Below are 18,667 nucleotides of genomic sequence, written 5' to 3'. Positions count from 1 at the left end.
ATAAATAATAATAATCAACAAGCACTTGTTTTCGTGTTTACGAATGATTTTTTTCGTTTGTTTGTTTTTGTTTTTTTTGAATAAAGATTTTATGAAAATTTTTATTTTTTTTATATTAAATTAATATTAAACGTTTGTTTTTTGTTGTTGTTGTTTGTTTGTTCGTGGCTGTCCGATGTTGTTGATCTATATTTGTTTGTTTAATTAATTTTGATTTTGATTTAAAATTAAATTTAAATTAAGTTTGAGAATTTAAACTGATGTTTGTTAATAATTGGTTGTTTCTTCTTGCGTTGTGAACACTTGACGGGTACCGCCTGGAACCTGGCTTGTTGTTACCCATGAACGATGTTTAGCACGGATAAACGATAAATTCGATTCAGCTTGATCGGCACGATCTTCGGCTGCTTCCAATTCACGTTGGAATCGTCTGACACGTGTCAAATTTTGTTGGCTCATTCCCTCCTGGGTAAGTTAATCAATTAGAAAATGATGTAAATTGAAATATGGCTAAATCACATACCTGTTCTTGCATTTGTCGTTTATAAACTTTAACCTTTTCATTCAATTTATCAGTCATTTCCTGTAACAATTGAATTTGTTTATGGTCCTCCTCATTTTGTAACAACAATTCTTTGACACGATGATCTTTTTTACGTAACATTTTTTCCGTTTCAGCATGTCGTCGTCGTTCTTCCTCAACTTCAATTTCAACATCACGAATACGGCTTTCCAATTTAGCAATAACACGTTTACCACCGGCCAAAGCATTAGCTTCAACTTCTTCAATACGAACATGTAATGTACGTACTTCTTGTTCCAATGATTTTTTCACTGTTTCCAATTTTACCAATCGTTCTTGTTCTTCAATCAATAAATCTTTTGTTGATTTAAGTTCAATTGTAAGTTTCTGTACTCGTTCATCGGAAATCTATTGTTTTTGTTCAAATGCAACCGTCATTAGATTAGATTATAGCACTGATTTTTCAAAAAAATCAAACTTACTCTCAATTCTTTATGTACTTCATCATAATCAGCTTGAAGTGCAGAGAATTCAGATTCCAATTTACTTTTAGCTGATGCTAGATTAACATTGATTGTTGTCAATTCATTAACACGTACAACAGCTTCTTCATGTAATTGTTCAGCTTGTCGTTTAGCACGACTAGCCTGTTCCAATGCGATGCGCATCTCTTCCAATTCGGCTTGCAATGCTTGACATCTTCGTTGTGTAACACCTAATTGATCTACAGCTTGTTGCAATTGACGATGTACTTCATCATAATGGGCTTGTAATTCCTAAATAGTTTTGTTTTTTTTAGATAAAAATCACTTTTCATTAAATTATAAAAAACTAACCGTAATTTGTAGAGCCTGTTTTTTAATCGTCTTCTGTAAATCAATATTAGCTTTATTAGCGGCATCCAATGATAATTCCAATTCAGTAATTTGTGCTTGATATTTTTTCTTTAATCGTGCAATTTCTGTTTTCAATTTAGCTTCAGCTTCAGCCAAACGCATATTCAATTGTTCAATTTCAATTTGATATTGTTTGCTATTTTGGATGTGATCAAAGGATTAGAATTGGTTCATTCAAATATATCAGATACTTACCGCAATGCTTCAATTTCTTCATCTTTTTGTGCCAAACGTTTTTCATAATCATGTCGTACCTGTGCCAATTCAGCAATCAATCTTTGATTTTTAGCCTCTTCTTGTTTTCGTAATGTTTCAGCTTCTTTGTATGCAGCCGACAATTCATCACGTTCATTTTCCAATCGTTTGATTTCAATTTCTTGTTCATGGATTCTACGATGAGCATCGTTCAATTGTGATTTAGCTTCAGCAAGATCGTCTATATTGAAAAACAAAGACAAAAAAAAATTCAAATTTCAATCAATCAATAAAATCAATATGATTTACCGGTAAGTTTTTTGTTTTCTCGTGCCAATTGATCGCGTTGATCGCGAACTTTTTCATATTCATGTTGCAATTTTTGCAATTCACCAATTTTGATTCGAAGTTCTTTCTGTGCTTGTTCCATCAACATGGTAACTTCTTCCAATTTATTTTTCAAATCCAAATTAATCTTTTCCAATTGTGCGACACGTTTTTCCAATTGTTGTGCATGTGCTGTTGCTTTTTCCAAATCCATAATCAATACTTCAACTTCACTTTGAAGACGGGATTTTTGTTTTTCCAATGAACTACATTTGTTCAATAAAGCTTCCAATTGTTCTTCGTATTCAGAAATCTTTTGAGCCATTTTGCGACTAAATGTTCAAGGGTTAATTTTTAAAATTTCATTGAAAAAATTTTCAAATAATTACCGAAGTTCTTCGACTTCATCGGCATGTGCTTGCAATTCAGCTTCATATTTTGATTTCCATGATGCAGCATCACCATTAGCTTTGGTCAATTGACGTTCCAATTCTAAACGTGCTTCAGATTCTTCATCCAATTGCACTTTCAATGATTCTAATTCAACCTCCAATGTATGGGCATGATTCTCGAGGCTGGAACGTTTCTAGAAATTACGATATTTGGGTTACATGACATTTTTTGATAGAAAGATAAATAACTTACTCGTTCTTCTTCTTCCAAACGATGGCGAGTATCTTCCAATTGTTGGGCAATCTGTTGTTTCAAATGATTAGCATTATCCAATTGTAATTTAACTTCATGAACTTCTTTGATCAATTCAGTATTCTCTTGTGTCAAACGTTGTTTATGTGATGTTAATTCAATAACTGTACGATTGATTTCTTCAATTTTAATATTCAATTCATGAACAGTGTATTCCAATTTTTCGACACTTTTCAATGCTGTTAATTTTTCTTTATTAGCTGTTTCCAATTGTGATAATAATTCAAAAACTTCTGCTTGAAATTTTTGCTTTTCTTTATCCGATTTATTTTTTGCTTTTTGTAATTGATCCAATTGATCTTGCATTTCTTGTACGGCAGCTTGATGTTTTTGTCGTAAATGATGTGCAGTTTCTTCCGATTCCATATGAACATCTTCCAATAATTTTCTTAATTTTGCCAATTCTGAATCTCTTTTTTTGTTCATTTCGGTCTATGGTGGGAAGGAACATGATACCTTTGTTTTTTTCCTCTTTTAGTTTTTTATACTTACAACACTTTCGCTTGATCCTTCAGCCTCTTCCAAACGTTCACTTAGGCTCATTACTTGGATTTGTAATTCGGCCTTTTCACGTTCAATCTATGATAATTTTGATTCATTTTATTAGTAAATTGCATTATTTTAAATTTTCCCCTAGAATTTATCGGACTGATAGGATTTTGATTTGTGTTTCCTTGATCTGATTTTCCGAAACCAGATTCATCATTTAAGAATTTTTTTTTATTTATTAATTTTCTCGATTAACTTGGCTGCTGAAAAAGAATAAATAGAATTCTTGTGCTGTGATGTTACATTCATTCATTGATTGCATTCCGTGAAATGAAATTCTTGGATTCTTTGAATGAATTGCCTATGTAAATAAGATGATGATCTCTAAAAATAGATGTATGGTGCATACATGATGAGGATTAAGGCGTTGGTAAGATTCTTTTTTTTTTTGGCTACTGTTTCGAAGCTTTTAATGTTTGGCCTTGCCTACATTTAATTATTACTGTGTGTACTCGATAAAATGAATAACTTTTGTTTTGTAAATTCCTCTTACAGAAACAAGCAAGCAATCATTTCTGCTCGAAAACTAACCTAAAATGGAATCACATCATCATTGTCATCAAGTTCATCGAGAAAATTGAATGAAAATAAAAAACTTGAATAAAACCTCAAAGGTGAAACATGACCGATAATTCATAGAGAATTGGGTAAAAAAGAAATAAAACTTACGCGTTGTCGCATTTCGCGTTCGGATTCCAGATCATCGGATAATAGTCGGATTTTGTCCTAGAAAACATTTTGAACAAAACAAAAAAAGAAAAAAGACAATACATTAATTTATAGGCGACCGATAATTGTGTGGATTATATGAATATATTCAAGGTCGATTCAAATAAATCTGGTTTTTTCTTTCTATTTCGTATGGCTTGTTGTGGTTTTTTGGCTTCATTTCAAAATCGCGATTCAATCAAATGTGGTGATGGATGAATTGATTGACTTTTTGATCATATGTTGATATGGGGTGTTGAAAATCTGAAAATATTGATCTATAGATTTTTCTGTTTTTCTCTGTTTTGTTTATGTTTATTATTGTTTATCTTTTTAATTGATGAAATCGGTGGTCTTGACTTTCAAAAATTGTCGTCATTCGTTAATTTTTCACTATTTTGACCCGAGTGGGTCACATTCATTCATTTGAATTTGAATTGGAATTGGAATTGGAATTGGAATTGGAATTGGAATTCAAGTTGAGATATCTAATTCCATCATTAAATCATTATCATTGCTAACAATTGATGAATGTTGTTTCGTGAATGTTGTTGGCATTTGTGTGAAATTTGATTTGAAATTGTGAAATGAATCGAAATTACATACCTCAAGTCGTGTTAAGGCACCTAAATCGGTACCATATTCAACGGAAATATCACCCGAAGCACCAGCACCACTGGATCGGTACATATATTTTGCTGTACGTGCCGACATTGTTACTCTTTATCTGTTTTCGAATTGGATCGTTTTTTTTGTTTGTGAAAATAATCGCGTTGTATATGGATGATACAAAATCGATGAATGATATTTAAACGAGAAAAAAATAATATTAACAAACAGAACAACCGAAAAGACCAACCAACAATCAAACAACAACTGACACAATAATCGTATTGGATGCAGCCGATTTTCTACTCGAATCTGAAATGAAATTCTTTAAAGACAAAATTCTTTCTTGATCAAGCTTGAACAAATTTTGTTTCATTCATTCATTCATCAATATTTCTTTCTTTCTTTCTTTTTGATTTATACAATGCAATAATGAATGAATGCTGCCAGAATTTTTTTTGCCCCATTATCATTCTTACTGTTGTTTTGTTCAAGTTTCGAAACCTTGATGATAATGCAATGAATTTTTGTATGAGCGCATCCTATTTTTTCACCAGTTTTCTACCAAAAAAATATTTTCAAAATAAGGAATTTCAAAAAGAAATTCGAAGAAAAGTTATTGAAAAAGAGAAAAAATCATTCAAATTGCTAGTGGGATATATTTTTTTCATTAAAATAAAAAATCCAAATAATTACCGAATGTGGCTGTGTGTGTGGTGATTGTGGTGGTGGTTATGGTGGAAGTTTGAATACCGAAATAATGTCCTATATCATGATGATTGCTTGGCACCACCTTTACTCTTGATGATGGTAATATTCCTATCAATGATAACTGTTGAATTCTTTTACATTTAGCTTGTTGCTTGCCAGTCACCATTATTTTTTTTGCTTGGCCTATATATTCGATATTCCTTTTTTAGACATTCATTCCTTTATGTTCTTCTCGATTCACCATTTCAGATATCATCTTTGTGAAAGAATAAGAAAAAAAACTGACGAAATTGTTCATATTTTCAATGAATTTGAATGGAATATATCACGTCATTTGGAATGTGAATGATGATGATGACGATGATTTCTCTCTTTTTACACTAGTTTTTTTTTGTTATTGTGAAGAATGTTTTTTTTTCTTCAAAAAAAAAAACATTCGGTCTATGTGTGCTTCCAGCCAAATGAATTGAAGAATTGAAAACCTTGGACAGAAAAAAATGATGTTGTTGTTTGTCGAGATTAAAGTTTGGAAATTTTTTCGTCTCTCTTTCAGAATAATTGAGAATCCCTTGATTTTTTTTTTTCGTTTATCGAATGCAAAAAAATTCCCTTCTCTTTTCAGTCGAGTTCAACATAGTGACAAAAAAAAAAACAAAAATTTTTTTTCCTTTCATTTCATTCTTGGATGAAATTCCTATGACAAGTTAAACAACGATGATGAACGAATGAACCTGGTCTTTTTTAGGAAAAAAATATTACTTTTTTTTGTCATTCTATTAATAAAAAAAATTTTTTTTCTCCTGCCGCCGTATGTCAAATCATGCAATGATGGCAGATATTGTCAATTTTTTTTCGGTAAATATTTTGCCTAATTTGATATAACCTATGTAATCGATGATTACTGGTTATATTCAACAGTCATTAGTCAAAACAATTGAATCAAACAAAAAAATGAAAAACTATAGAGAGAAATTCCATTCACTTGCATACTTGAAAATAAAAAAAATGAACAGTGTTGCATCCCGACTGACGAGAAAAAAAAATGTTTTCTTCATAATGATGCTTTTAATTTTAGATCAATTCTGTTAGCAGAGAAACATTAAAAATAAAATAGAATAATTATTTTCGGGTTGACAAAGTTTTGCATAGGATTTTTGACTTGAATTTATTTATTTTTATAGACATGGCAAATTGAATTATAATTATAATCAACATTACATAGAAACTCTTTTTTATTATCGACTGAATGGAAAGAATTTCAAGGTTCTAATTAATTAATTAATGATGATCAGAATGTTGTTGATAAAAACGTAGACCACAATAGCCACATGTATGATTACCCGGTTGATCTAGATTAATAAATACTTTTGGATGTCCTAATGGTCCACCACCACCATCACAACAAACTGATCGTCCATTTACGGGTGTTGGTGGAATTTCTGCTATCAAATCACGTGCAAATCGTGTATTAACTTTTTTCATTTTTCCATTAATAAATCTCGATAGACGATAATCATTTTCTTCGAATTTCTATTTCGGATAAAAAATTTGAAAAAGGTTAAATCAGATGATTAATACAAACCTGTCCGGTATGTGTTTCAACGTCGACAAATTCATCGATTTTTTGTATTTCGGCTTTGGATAATGTATGAGTTTTGTCCAATTGATGATCAGCCGAAAGTGATCGAATCGGATTGATTTGCATCATCAATTGTTTCCATGTTTGTGGTGTTGTTTTCAAACAAAATCTATTCATAATTTGATTGGCCATTTTTTATTTTCGAGAAAAAAATTTATTTCAACTTTGAAAACCAAACAACAACAACAAGGTGAACATATAAACAACCTAAGCGACTATTTTCACTGTTTCGATTCGATCGGGTTTAAATGTTTTTTTTGTCACATGTTTTATTTCTGCAAAAATCAATTTTGTTTCTCTAAAATTCAAAATAATTCAAATAAATAAGATTTGTTAATTGATTTCAAACTTTTAATTGATTATTGTGATTATTTCAAAGATAAAAATGCTTCGAAATTGTTTGAATATTATGTCGAACGTATGGCGAATTGCAGGACAACAACGAACATCAAATCTTCAAACATCATTAATTCGATCAGAATTATTTCAATCACCATTATCAATTTTTATGGATAAATACGGTCCTATGATTCAACAACAACAAATCAGAACATTTAAAGATAAAGATGTTCTAAAATTACGTTGTCCAAAATGTTATTTCAAAAAATTGGATGATCGTTGGTGGGTATTGTGTAATGAACATCCCAGACATAAACAACGACAAAGATTATCCCGAATTCAACAACAAGATCGAATGATTGTTACGCATATTACACGTACTGGATCATATAAGCGAAAACATTATCAATATATTCATCATGATATTTGATTTTATTTTCTGTAAAATTTGTCTATTTTGTTCATTTTGGGAAAAGCCTCTCTAATTTGTAATTTTGTTATTGTCAGTCAATTATTGTTGTTCAAAGTAAAAAATAAATTTTCGAGATAATCTTTCGATCAAATTGATTAATCGCCTTGAGCCAAAATTGATGATGATGATGATGGCAACAAGTTGTCACCCTTAAACATCATGTACATCAGAAAAAAAATCATTTGATTAATGGTCAGCCATCATTGAAACAAGGTGTCTTCTTAATTTCTTCAAAAGCTTATTATATTTTTAGAAATTGAATTTATTAACAAAAAAGTGTAATGATGATGGTGACAATGATGATGGTGACAATGATGATGGCTGATCAACTTTGACTTTGAATTTGACAAGCAACAAGATTAGTTTAATGGAAAAAACCTTGTATGACGATCAACATGGACAATGCTGTTTTTTTCTGATCAATCATCAAGATCAAGCTAATAAATCATTTTTTCCATTCGATTTTTTGATGATGATATTGAACCTTTTTGCTTTTGTTGTTGTTGTGGTAGAATTGTCGAATGAAGATAATAATCCTGGTGTGATTTTTGTTTTTGTTTTTTTCATTCATTCATCATTTAATTGCCTGTAGGGTGAATTGAAATTGATTTTTTAAAATCATCCGATTCAGTAAGGTGGTAGATGTATTTATGATTTCATTTTGGAGGCCATTAATTTTTCTAATTCATTCATTGTCAATGGTTTCAGGAATGGTTTGTTTTGTTTGGATTACTTTTTTTGTTTGTTTTTTATTTGTGAAATTTGTTTTTATGGAAAACCTCTTTGTGACTATATCACAAGATGATATTTTTTTCTCTTTTGGATTCATTCCAATGGAATAAGCTTAGTCATCTGGTTGAAATTTCCGTTTTGTTTGTTTGTTGGGAAAACACGGATGACATTTATTATGATATGATAATGTGATAAACAAAACAATATTGATAAGATTTTCTATATTTTCAAGGTTTTTTCTTTCATCTTCGATTTATTTTTTTTTTTTGTGTGTTGTACAGGTAAATTCAAAAATGAATAACACTTTTACTTTTCCTGGAAAATAATTATTATTATTCCTAAAAAAATTGCAAAAAATGCTTAGTTACACACGCATTGAATTTGATATTCTCCAGATAACAAAATTGATTTGATTCGATTATGTGTGTGTGTTTGTGATGCATGTGATATAATCTAGACGTGTAATCTAGGCAGCTGTAATTATTAATCACAATAACAAAAACAACATCAATAATCAAGTCTTTTTCCAAAAAAAATGTCATATGATTTATTTTTCTTTTTGAATTAAATCAAGGTTGTGTGATCAGATGAAAAATGTGTGACGAAATTGATTTTGTTTGTTTGATGACATCAAGTTCAATTTGTAATGATTGCCTAACCAAATAAACAAAAAAGGTTTATAGTTTAGATTTGTGTTGCTTATTCAAAATGCAAATTCAAAAAAATTGTACAAAATCAAAGTCAAATGTATTTTTTTGTCATGTTCTTTGCCTTTGCCTTTTGCATTTTGTTTGTTTTAGTGTACATTATTGGAAATCATCATAATCATTATTTGTGCATTTGCACTGTACACACTTTAATCAATGAATCAATTAAAAAAGCACATTCATTATCATCATCATTAATGTGACGACAAACAAACAAAAAAAAAGAAGAAAACCTTTTTTTGATTGATCGATAAAAGTATGTATTAAAAAAATAAATAGGAAATATATGTGATTTCGGATTTTGTTTCGGGTTCATAATTTGAATAATGATGATTATTCTGTTATTATCAGAATAATTATCATATGATTAACGTCATCATCATTATATGAAATTACAATTTATAATTTGTCTTTTGTTTCATATTTCAAATGTAATAAGTAATTTTGTACAAATTTATTCACTTCTGTTCGGTTCGGTTCTGTTTTCGATTCTGAGCTTCTTTTTTGTTAATAATAACGATGATGATGATGTGTATCAATAAATAAGTAAGTCTGAGAATCATTCAAATTTGATGAGAATGGATCAATTCAACAATGAAAATGAATGAAGAATTCCGATCCAAGAACGAACAGAGGTTCCCTCAATAACGAGAAGTAAACACACAAGTAGTGTCCGGATTATAAAGAATCTTCTAAAAATAGAATCTATTTTTCTTACAATTATTTTCTTATCATTTTATCATTAAAAAATAAACCCAAATAATCGCTGATAATTCAGACAAGAAAATATAGTCATTAATCGTTATATTCTTCCTTTACAATATCCACTGACCAGTAAACTGTATTTCATCATCAAAAAAAAAAAATTTCTCATTACTAATCGATTTTTGTTTCGGGAAAAATAAATAATATTGCAAAAACAAAAATATAAAGTATTTCGGTATTTCTCTCACTTGAAAATATGGTTTTCTGATCAGTGAATGATTGAAAATTGCATCAGAAATTTTAGCCAAGTATCATTACAGTCAACACTCTTGATTGGAAAATAAAACTTTCTGCTATCATCACCCCATTCAAAATGAATGCTATAGATAATTTTGGAAAATTGAAAAGCACTGTGTATATGTTTTCCGCTAACTAAGTTTTCATGATTAATTTATTTTTTTTCCATTGATATAATCATAGGTTGTTGTTTTGGTGGTTGTTTTGTAAATATGATTGCTATCTTGAATTGCAAAAATAAAAAAAATCATTATCTCCATGATGATGACGATGACGTAGATAATTGCTTGGGTTCAATTTTTTTCTTCATTTAATCACACCGAAAATCACCATGACTAGACATAGAGATTTCTAAATATACAGGGTTTATTTATTTTTTCAACATATATAGCTGATGCAATCGATTCATTTAGGTTTATCATCATTTTTATTATTTGTGAACCAAAACAAAATTGATTCCGATTTTTTTTAATTTCTGCTAAACGAATTGAATCGAAGGGAAAATAATATTGCAGTGTGATGACATTGATTTCATTTTTGAATTTTTTTTTCTTTTAAAAGATTGCAATACATTCAACTTTGATTTATAAAAGTTGCAAATAGAAATTTTCCCTACTGAATTACTTATAATTCTTTTAATTATTTGTTTTGTTTTCAATTCTATTTGCAATTATTATCATCATTTAACCTCGACAAGGACAAATGTCGTTGACATTGGTAAAACAGGAATAATTCCAATTTGAACATGAATTTTCAAACAAACAAAAAAATAATCTGTGACATTTAATGTCATTGATAATGATAGATTATTTTTGTTGTCGTAAGACATTCGACATTCAGAAAAAGAGCCATGATCCTGGAATCAAACGATCATGCTTAAAAAGCATGAAATATTGTTTTCGATGAGATATTGATCAAGGAATAATCGATACAACAATAATAACCTAAGGGGATATTTTGTGTAGTTTAACGAGGGAAGGGTTCACAGTTTCATGAAATAAAAAATTGTTATTTTCATTTGAGTGTCATGATAAAAATCTGATGCAACAATCAATTTCGATTGATATCATCAGATTTGTCAAAATGTTCACGTGAAACCCACAAACATATTACCGATACACCTGATGATTGATATTTTCTCTCTTTTTTACCTCGAGATCAGATCATTATCTCTCTCGCGCGTTATATTTCTGATGCAAACATAATTGATAGTTTTCATGTCCATGATTTACACATACACACGGTGTATGCTGTATTAATTTCCATTTACAAAAAAAAATTCATTCAAACAAAAAATACAGGCGAAAAAACAGAAACTATCTCTCAAGAGAAAAAGATTGTGTGTGTGTTTCGGATAGACATCCCACATTTGCCAGTATAGAAGGATAGTATCACTTGCTTACTTTGATGGCAGCGACCGCAACAAGGTTTTTTTTCTTCATCCCAGATCTGTATAAAAACCCATGTTCAAATTCAATTTTAGTATCATTGCAAACACGAAGAATTCAAAGAGATTTCAGAAAAAAATTATTATTTTTTCGAAACCTTTTACCTGTTGTGTGTTGTTGTTGTTTGGTGCAGCTATTTGTTTTTGTTTCCAGAATCGAATATCGCCTGAATTTTTGCTTGAAGAATTATCGAATTTGAATAGAATCGAAATCGATGCATTATCAAATAATATCCAGTAGAAGAAATTTATCAATCATTTCAATGTATTCATCGACCATATCGATATTATTATCATCAATACAGACTGTTCAAACGTTAATGATACGAGAACGACAATCAATATTATCGTTATTAATATTAACTATACTAATAAATCTTAGTGATCAAACATAATCTAATTATTTTATCATAATTATCTTTGGCTCAATTATCATCGGAATCGAGATCCGAAAAATTATCAAAATCATACCACCATCAAGAAATAATTTACTTCTAACAAATTGTAAGTGTTTAGTATTTTGTTCATTATTTTATTATGATAATTACAATTTCAAATTATAAGTGTCTCTTCCGTATATATAATTTGTAAAATGTTTCAATGTTATAGTGATGATAATTTTGATTAGCTAATGGCCTATATTTTTGTCGCTTTAAATAAATAAAAAATAGATAGCCCAAGAGCATCATCATCATTTTTTCTCTTGATCCAAATTTGTTATATAATAAAGTCAGGGTTTGTTATATGAAAAATGTCGGTGAACGTGACTGTACTGAAATGTTTATCGAACGATTGATCGATAATATTGATGTCAATAACATGGCAAAATGAATGTTTTTCGTTTCGTTTTGTCATCATCAATATTATCATCACGTTCATTTTGCGACAAATTCATTATAATTTATCCCCCAAATTAATGAAATTCTACATTGTAATTAAGGCTTGAAAAATAATCATCACTTATGAGTAATGAGATATACTGTTTTTCGAATTAAATAGGTGTAGAATTTTTTTCCATTCAACGACTTAGATGTTGTTTGTTGGATCATTGATTGATTGATTGACATCATCATCATTAAAACAATGCAAAACAAGAGCCTCGACAACAGTAGATGTGTTTTTCTGTGTTCAAATCATATCATTCAGTGAACAAGTAGAAAAAATGGCGTGATTTTATTTGCTTGCTTGTTTATTTGGCCTGCTACCACCAAATTTTTCATTTGATTTGGCTATTTATTTTGGTTATTTGTCAAAAATAAAAGCGAAAAAATGCACGCGTTGTTTTCAGTTTTCAGTCTCTTTTCAATATGTTTTTCTCTTGCTGTGTTTGATGATCGAGGCAAAATTAAAAATAAAAAATCCAAACCAAATCCAAGTCCAAATTGAATCTTTTTTTTCTGTTGATCACCAATAATCATGATGATAATCAACGATTATTGTTGATCATCATGATGATTATTTTTGATTTTGAAATTTTTGATATCGAGAAAAAAATGCCCTTGCCAAAACCAAAAAACGACAACAACAGCAAAAACATATTGATGATGATATTATTCAATATAGGCAAACATAACATGTCATTGATTTTTTTTCTATGGAAAATGCCATAAACAGAGATAAAGCAAGAGATAAACATGACATGTTTTATTCAAGTTTTTTTCATTTTCGTTTATTTAATTTCAAAAAAAAAAAAAAAATAAATAATAGTCACAACAAAAATTCATACTAGGTTAGGTTAGGTTAGATGATTGACCTGGGTTAGGTTAGGTTAGGTTTCACACACAAAGAGAAAATGATAAATCAAAACTTGAAGGATATTAGATTTTTCTTTCTTTTCTTGTTGTTGGTTTAAAATGGCGAAAATAAATAAATAAAATTTTTTGGTTTTTCATTTGGTTAAGAAAAATGTCAATTTCTAAAATGGCAGTTTGACACACATAAAATACGATTTCTGTTTTTGTTTTGTTGTTTTTTCATGCGAAAAAATTATTTGTTTCCCGTTGTGGGGGTATATATTTTATTCCATCAATTGAAATCTTGGATCACGTTTAACATTGTAATGTTCAGGCATATGCATTGCTGATGTTGTTGATGATTTACTCAATTCTTTTGCAAACGATGTATAGATATGTGACTAATGGTGAAAAGAAGGAAAATAGAAACGAAATTCAAATAAATGAAAAAATATTGATCAAAAATCAAAAAAACCTTTTCCAAATTATTGTTCATTGCTTCTAATTCATGTTGAAGATTTAGACAACGTTTTTGTGCCTGTCCAAGTTGTTCATTACAATCCTGATATTGTCGTTGTGATGATTGCAATTCAAGCGATATATCCTATTTGATCATCGAATGGTTAATTTGGAATTTACAATTGATAGTTCAATCTTACCGAAACTTGTTTTGCTTGTTTCCTCAATTGTTTTTGCAAATCATTACATTGACGATCTTGATCTTCGATTGTCATCATCAAATCGGCTATTTCCCGTTCAGTTTTACCTTTCAATGTTGCTTGTTCTTGTTTAATTTTATTTGATGATTCATTCAAATCTAAACGTATTGATTCAACTTCTTTTAATAATTCGTTGCTAATTTTTTTTGAAAAAAAGTAAAAATTTCAGAATTTTTCCAGGAAATATTTTTTTCTGGGTTTTTCGGGTTGAAAGCAGCTTTTAAGCGAAAAACTTTTCCATTGATCTAACGAACGAATGGAAATTTTCCATAATAAAAAAAATCCAATTTGAAAATTTTTTGCTTTGTTTAGAGATTAAACAACTTTTAATCAGCTCCTCAGTTCCAACGAAAATCAGAATTGAGGAAAAAAATTATTCAAACAGAAATTGATTTGAAAATGGAAATTCTATTGAGCATCCATTTTGTCATTACACTACTGCTACTGTTACTGTTGTTGTTGCTAACTAACTAAAAAAAAATTTCATTAAATTTCAATTTTTTGAAAGAAAAACTAACTAATAAAGTGCTCTATATAGATTTTTGGTCGTCATTGACGACAACGACAACAACAATCGACTTCGATAATGTTAAAGTTATGATGCAAGATAGTTAATATGAAATGAGCATCACTCACATCAATTTTGTTTTATTTTTGGAATCACATTTCCTACTAAAACAAATGCGAAGAGTTTTTCTTCAAGAGGAAAAGTGAAAATAAAGAAAATTCCTGGCTAGTAACGAAACAGAAAAAGACACCATAAACACCGAAAATGTATTTTTTTTTGAGAAAAAACTTGTGACAGGTTTAATTCGAGGAACCAAAGATTCATTGAATATGGAAAAATTTGCATTTGGTTTGTCTGTTTATGTGACAAGAATTTGCATTTGAGAATATTTTTCAGAATTTCATGTTGTTGTTGTTGTTGGAAAGCAAAAGCTATTTATTGAGCAAAAAAATCATAAGAAGAAAATTCATTAGACAAGCATCATTGCTTTGCAAAGCTGTACAGGATAAAGATCACTTTGAACTTTTCTTAATGAATTTCGATACCATCTTTCCATCCAAAATGAATCACGTGGTTTAGCAACACCATTATCATCATTTGACATTTCATATGATGATTGTCTTTGATAATAAGCTGATTCCGGTCGTCTTGGAATCGATCGTCGACTAGTTGATCGTCGTAAACGTCGGCTATCTTCCAATTCAGAATTCAAACGTTCCAATTGACGTGATGTATACGATTCGTATGGTGATGGTGATGATGAACGTAATGCTGCTGAATGTGCACGTCGTTCACTACCTTCAAGATAACTATTAACACGTTCGGTTGACATTGTTCTCGTTATTTCATTCGAAAGTGAATCATTTGCAGCTTGTGTTCGTAGATTTCTTGCCATTGATTCTCCCATTAATTGACTATCAGCAAATGATGATAAACCTAAATCTGGTCGATCACGACGAAACGATGTTCGTGCTAATGCTTCATTATATTTACGTTCAATTTCATCAACAGCATCCGAATATAATGAATTTCCATAACGATAATTATCCGTATAGATACTTGTATAGGGTCGTTTCCATACTTTTGGTGCAAATTTTGGTGCCATTTAAATTAAACACAGAGACACAGTGACACAAAGACAATGTTGTTTGATAATGAATATTTTGTTTTTAACAAACTTCTTTCATTGACGATGTCTTTGACGATTCTGAACGATGATTTTTTTTCAAATCGAAAGTCGAAAAAAATTCACACTTAGTTTTCACCTACACACAGTGAAACACAGAAAAAGAAAAATTCTCATAACAAAAATAAGACGATAAATTTTCTTTACAACACTACTGTTTGAGAATTCTACCCACTAGATTATTATCACATAACACTAGTATAGATATTCAGTTAAATTGAATTGAAAAAAAAACGTTAAAGTCAAGTGATCACCATTTTTTGAATGACGTCTAAACAACATCCGAAACAAAACATTCACTGTGAGAAATGAGAATATTTCATTCACTTTTACAGAATCAAAATCAAAACAAAATCACCTTGAGAATATTATAAGAATATATTATTCTGTCAATGATGTTTTAGTTTAGTTTTTTTTGCTTAATTCTTGGCTTCTGGTTTGAATATCGGGCGTTGTTCATCATCAAAATTCGTAGAAATCATTCAAAATTTATAAAGAATCACTACTGATGATGATGACGTCAAACCACCACCACCACTGTATATTCAATTATGTCTTGAATATAAAATTGTAGCTGACATCATTTTTTGCTTGTTTCTTCCTAATCAAATCATCAATGGATTATCCTCATTAAAACAAAGGGTTTTTTCTGCATAACAAAAATCAATTATTTCATCCGGATTCTTTTGTCATCATCATTCATTATGGAATTTGTACTTTTTTGTTTGGCAAACAATTCAATCAAAAATTCATAAAGCTTAGTTCAGCAAAAAAATGAAGATGATTATGATGATTTATCATTCTTTTTCAATGTTTAGATTCATATCAAAACACCAACAACAACAAAAAAAACAATGACTCAATTAACTCTTTTATGTTGTATCATCAACATTAATCAGTAAACCACTGAAACTAAAACAAAAACTGACAGAATCGATATGATGATGATGATAAACATAACATCTGAATATTTTCGATTCCAAATTCGGAAATGTTGTTGTCAAAACAAAACTCTATTGTTGTTCATCCTATAGTGAAGATATGATGATTTGTCTTTGTGTTTTCATTGTGATTTTGTCGCTTGTCAAAATCAAAATAGAAAATCTTAAAGAATTTTAGACAATCACATCATTTGTTTCTCTGTGTGTAATTGGGTGAAAATTCTGTATCTGTATATAAAGGAAAAAATCTAAATAAAAATCAAATCAAGTCTTTTTGATTATTTTTTCCGATGATGATAAGACTTTTTTCCATTTAAAGATTCATAACACACAAATCAAAGGGCATCATATCATTGAGCATTCTTTCTGACTTTTCCATTCACCCAAAATGTTTTTTTTTGGGAAAAAACGATTCAGAAAAAAAAACATTTGTTTTGAAAAAATAACACTTATCCGGAAATTGACATCATAGGATCATCGCTTTTTTCAGTATTTTCCTAATTTTTTGTTTTTGTTTTCATTTCAAAATTTACACAGAGATCTAAGATCAAATATTTACAAAATTGGCACTTGTTTTTATCCAAAAATGACATTACTTGACTTGAATGTTGAACGGCTAATCTGGCTGTTGTTCAAATTTAGTTTCTCGAATGATAATGTTATCATAATCGATCGATCATGATCGATGATTACAATCCTTGATCATCATCATCATCATCATCGATCGATCATAGTCCTATCATAATCATATTGATGATAAATAAATGTTTTTTTCGGTGTAATTCGAGGTCTTAAAGTGAAATTTTTCTATGCTTGTTTCGAGTATATAAAGGTTCAATTTTTCTGAACAAAATTCAACCATTTGAAATAAATCAATCAAACAACTAAATACAAATTACTTATGTGAATCAAATTTTGTTTTGTTTTCTTCATATTACAGAACTTACTTGGACATTAATTTTTCAACGAATAAATTTTCTTTTTTGCTAAACCGCTCAACGTTAAAAACTATATAAAAATGTTTGAATTAATACAAACTTTAATGAATACGGTGACTACCGCTGGTGTAGTATCGCCACCATCATCACTATCAAAATCCAATACAATATGGCCAATGGGTCAATCCAAACCGATAATCAACGAATCGACAAAACGACAATCATGTGATAATCTACCTGAATATACATTAGCTGAAGTTAGTGAACATTGGCAAACCAATGATTGTTGGGTTGTTGTCGAAGATCTTGTTTATGATATAACCGAATTTGTTGATGAACATCCTGGTGGACAATATATTGTTATGGAACATGCTGGTCGTGATGCTACATTAGTTTTCCGTGGTAGCCGCCATAGTCAAGATGCATATAATATGCTCGATAAATATCTTATCGGTATTCTAGTCGAGGTAAATTATTAATCTTTTTTTTAATTTCGAAATTTTTTATTAATATTTCTTTCAATTTTCAGAATGAACGTATATGCTGGAGCCGTAGTCGTTCAAATACAAATGGCAGTAGTAGCAGCAGTAGTCTTTATGGAAGTTCACCACAACCATCAAAAAGTTTATAGCCCATTTAATCATCATCATCCTCATCATCATCATTATTATTATTATTTAGGTTCGAATCAAAAAGCTTCACCTATATAAACATCATCATCATCATCATGTTAAATATATTGGCTTCATTATAAATTTTTTTTTTGTATTTAAAAAATTTCATTTTTCGAAAAAAACACATAATCCATTGACAAACATGTATCAGCACACAATTGAGTTTTTCATAATATGAATAAATTTTCAAATAAGATTTTCGAATAAAACATGCATTTTGATTTTTCACTTTTAAATTATGATCAACATTATTTCGGGAAAAAAAAAGAATCGAGCGCGTCTTGGGATATTTTCATTATTATTATTATTTCTGCAAAACACAAACATGAAGTGTTGAATTTTGAAATTCAACAAGCAAACAAACAAACAATATCCATAAATATTCTCTGTTGTTATTCTCATGACAA

The 18,667-nt window shown here is 29.5% G+C and overlaps 5 protein-coding genes across 6 annotated transcripts; 2 read left to right on the top strand and 3 right to left on the bottom strand.

The window, feature by feature from the left end:
• Positions 1–83: 83 nt before the first annotated feature.
• Prm (Paramyosin) lies at positions 84–4,827 on the bottom strand. The gene is made up of 11 exons (XM_027345619.2): positions 4,510–4,827; positions 3,865–3,921; positions 3,139–3,225; positions 2,587–3,078; positions 2,331–2,527; positions 1,924–2,273; positions 1,615–1,855; positions 1,360–1,555; positions 1,006–1,299; positions 524–931; positions 84–465 (listed from the first exon to the last, which is right to left on the bottom strand). Exons 1-11 carry the CDS (start codon positions 4,615–4,617, stop codon positions 268–270), a joined length of 2,628 nt encoding a protein of 875 aa, XP_027201420.1. The 5' UTR covers positions 4,618–4,827; the 3' UTR covers positions 84–267.
• Positions 4,828–6,469: 1,642 nt separating this feature from the next.
• Positions 6,470–7,073, bottom strand: ND-13A (NADH dehydrogenase (ubiquinone) 13 kDa A subunit). Its single transcript, XM_027345624.2, has 2 exons — positions 6,806–7,073; positions 6,470–6,753 (listed from the first exon to the last, which is right to left on the bottom strand). Exons 1-2 carry the CDS (start codon positions 6,992–6,994, stop codon positions 6,502–6,504), a joined length of 441 nt encoding a protein of 146 aa, XP_027201425.1. The 5' UTR covers positions 6,995–7,073; the 3' UTR covers positions 6,470–6,501.
• Positions 7,074–7,148: 75 nt separating this feature from the next.
• Positions 7,149–7,768, top strand: mRpL36 (mitochondrial ribosomal protein L36). The gene has a single exon (XM_075823050.1). The coding sequence runs from the start codon at positions 7,248–7,250 to the stop codon at positions 7,629–7,631; it is 384 nt and encodes a 127-aa protein (XP_075679165.1). The 5' UTR covers positions 7,149–7,247; the 3' UTR covers positions 7,632–7,768.
• A 3,813-nt stretch (positions 7,769–11,581) lies between these two features.
• Positions 11,582–18,488, top strand: LOC113795441 (uncharacterized). 2 transcript variants are annotated; one of them, XM_027345622.2, is made up of 3 exons: positions 11,582–12,065; positions 17,589–18,053; positions 18,116–18,488. In XM_027345622.2, exons 2-3 carry the CDS (start codon positions 17,667–17,669, stop codon positions 18,215–18,217), a joined length of 489 nt encoding a protein of 162 aa, XP_027201423.1. In that variant the 5' UTR covers positions 11,582–12,065; positions 17,589–17,666; the 3' UTR covers positions 18,218–18,488. The 2 variants fall into 2 exon arrangements, with proteins under 2 accessions (XP_027201423.1, XP_075679163.1); XM_075823048.1 differs by lacking the exon at positions 11,582–12,065 and having other exon boundaries at positions 17,494–18,053.
• Positions 13,191–15,802, bottom strand: LOC113795440 (uncharacterized). Its single transcript, XM_027345621.2, has 4 exons — positions 15,067–15,802; positions 13,954–14,149; positions 13,770–13,898; positions 13,191–13,695 (listed from the first exon to the last, which is right to left on the bottom strand). The coding sequence occupies exons 1-4, from the start codon at positions 15,624–15,626 to the stop codon at positions 13,579–13,581; spliced, it is 1,002 nt and encodes a 333-aa protein (XP_027201422.1). The 5' UTR covers positions 15,627–15,802; the 3' UTR covers positions 13,191–13,578.
• Positions 18,489–18,667: the final 179 nt, after the last annotated feature.

This window comes from Dermatophagoides pteronyssinus, unplaced genomic scaffold (genome assembly GCF_027571235.1).
Source record: "Dermatophagoides pteronyssinus isolate colony J.1.1.1.1 unplaced genomic scaffold, Derpt_VIB-CSIC_2022.12 sq0022, whole genome shotgun sequence".
NCBI classification, from domain to species: domain Eukaryota; kingdom Metazoa; phylum Arthropoda; class Arachnida; order Sarcoptiformes; family Pyroglyphidae; genus Dermatophagoides; species Dermatophagoides pteronyssinus.
This window is presented reverse-complemented; position numbering and strand designations above follow the sequence as displayed.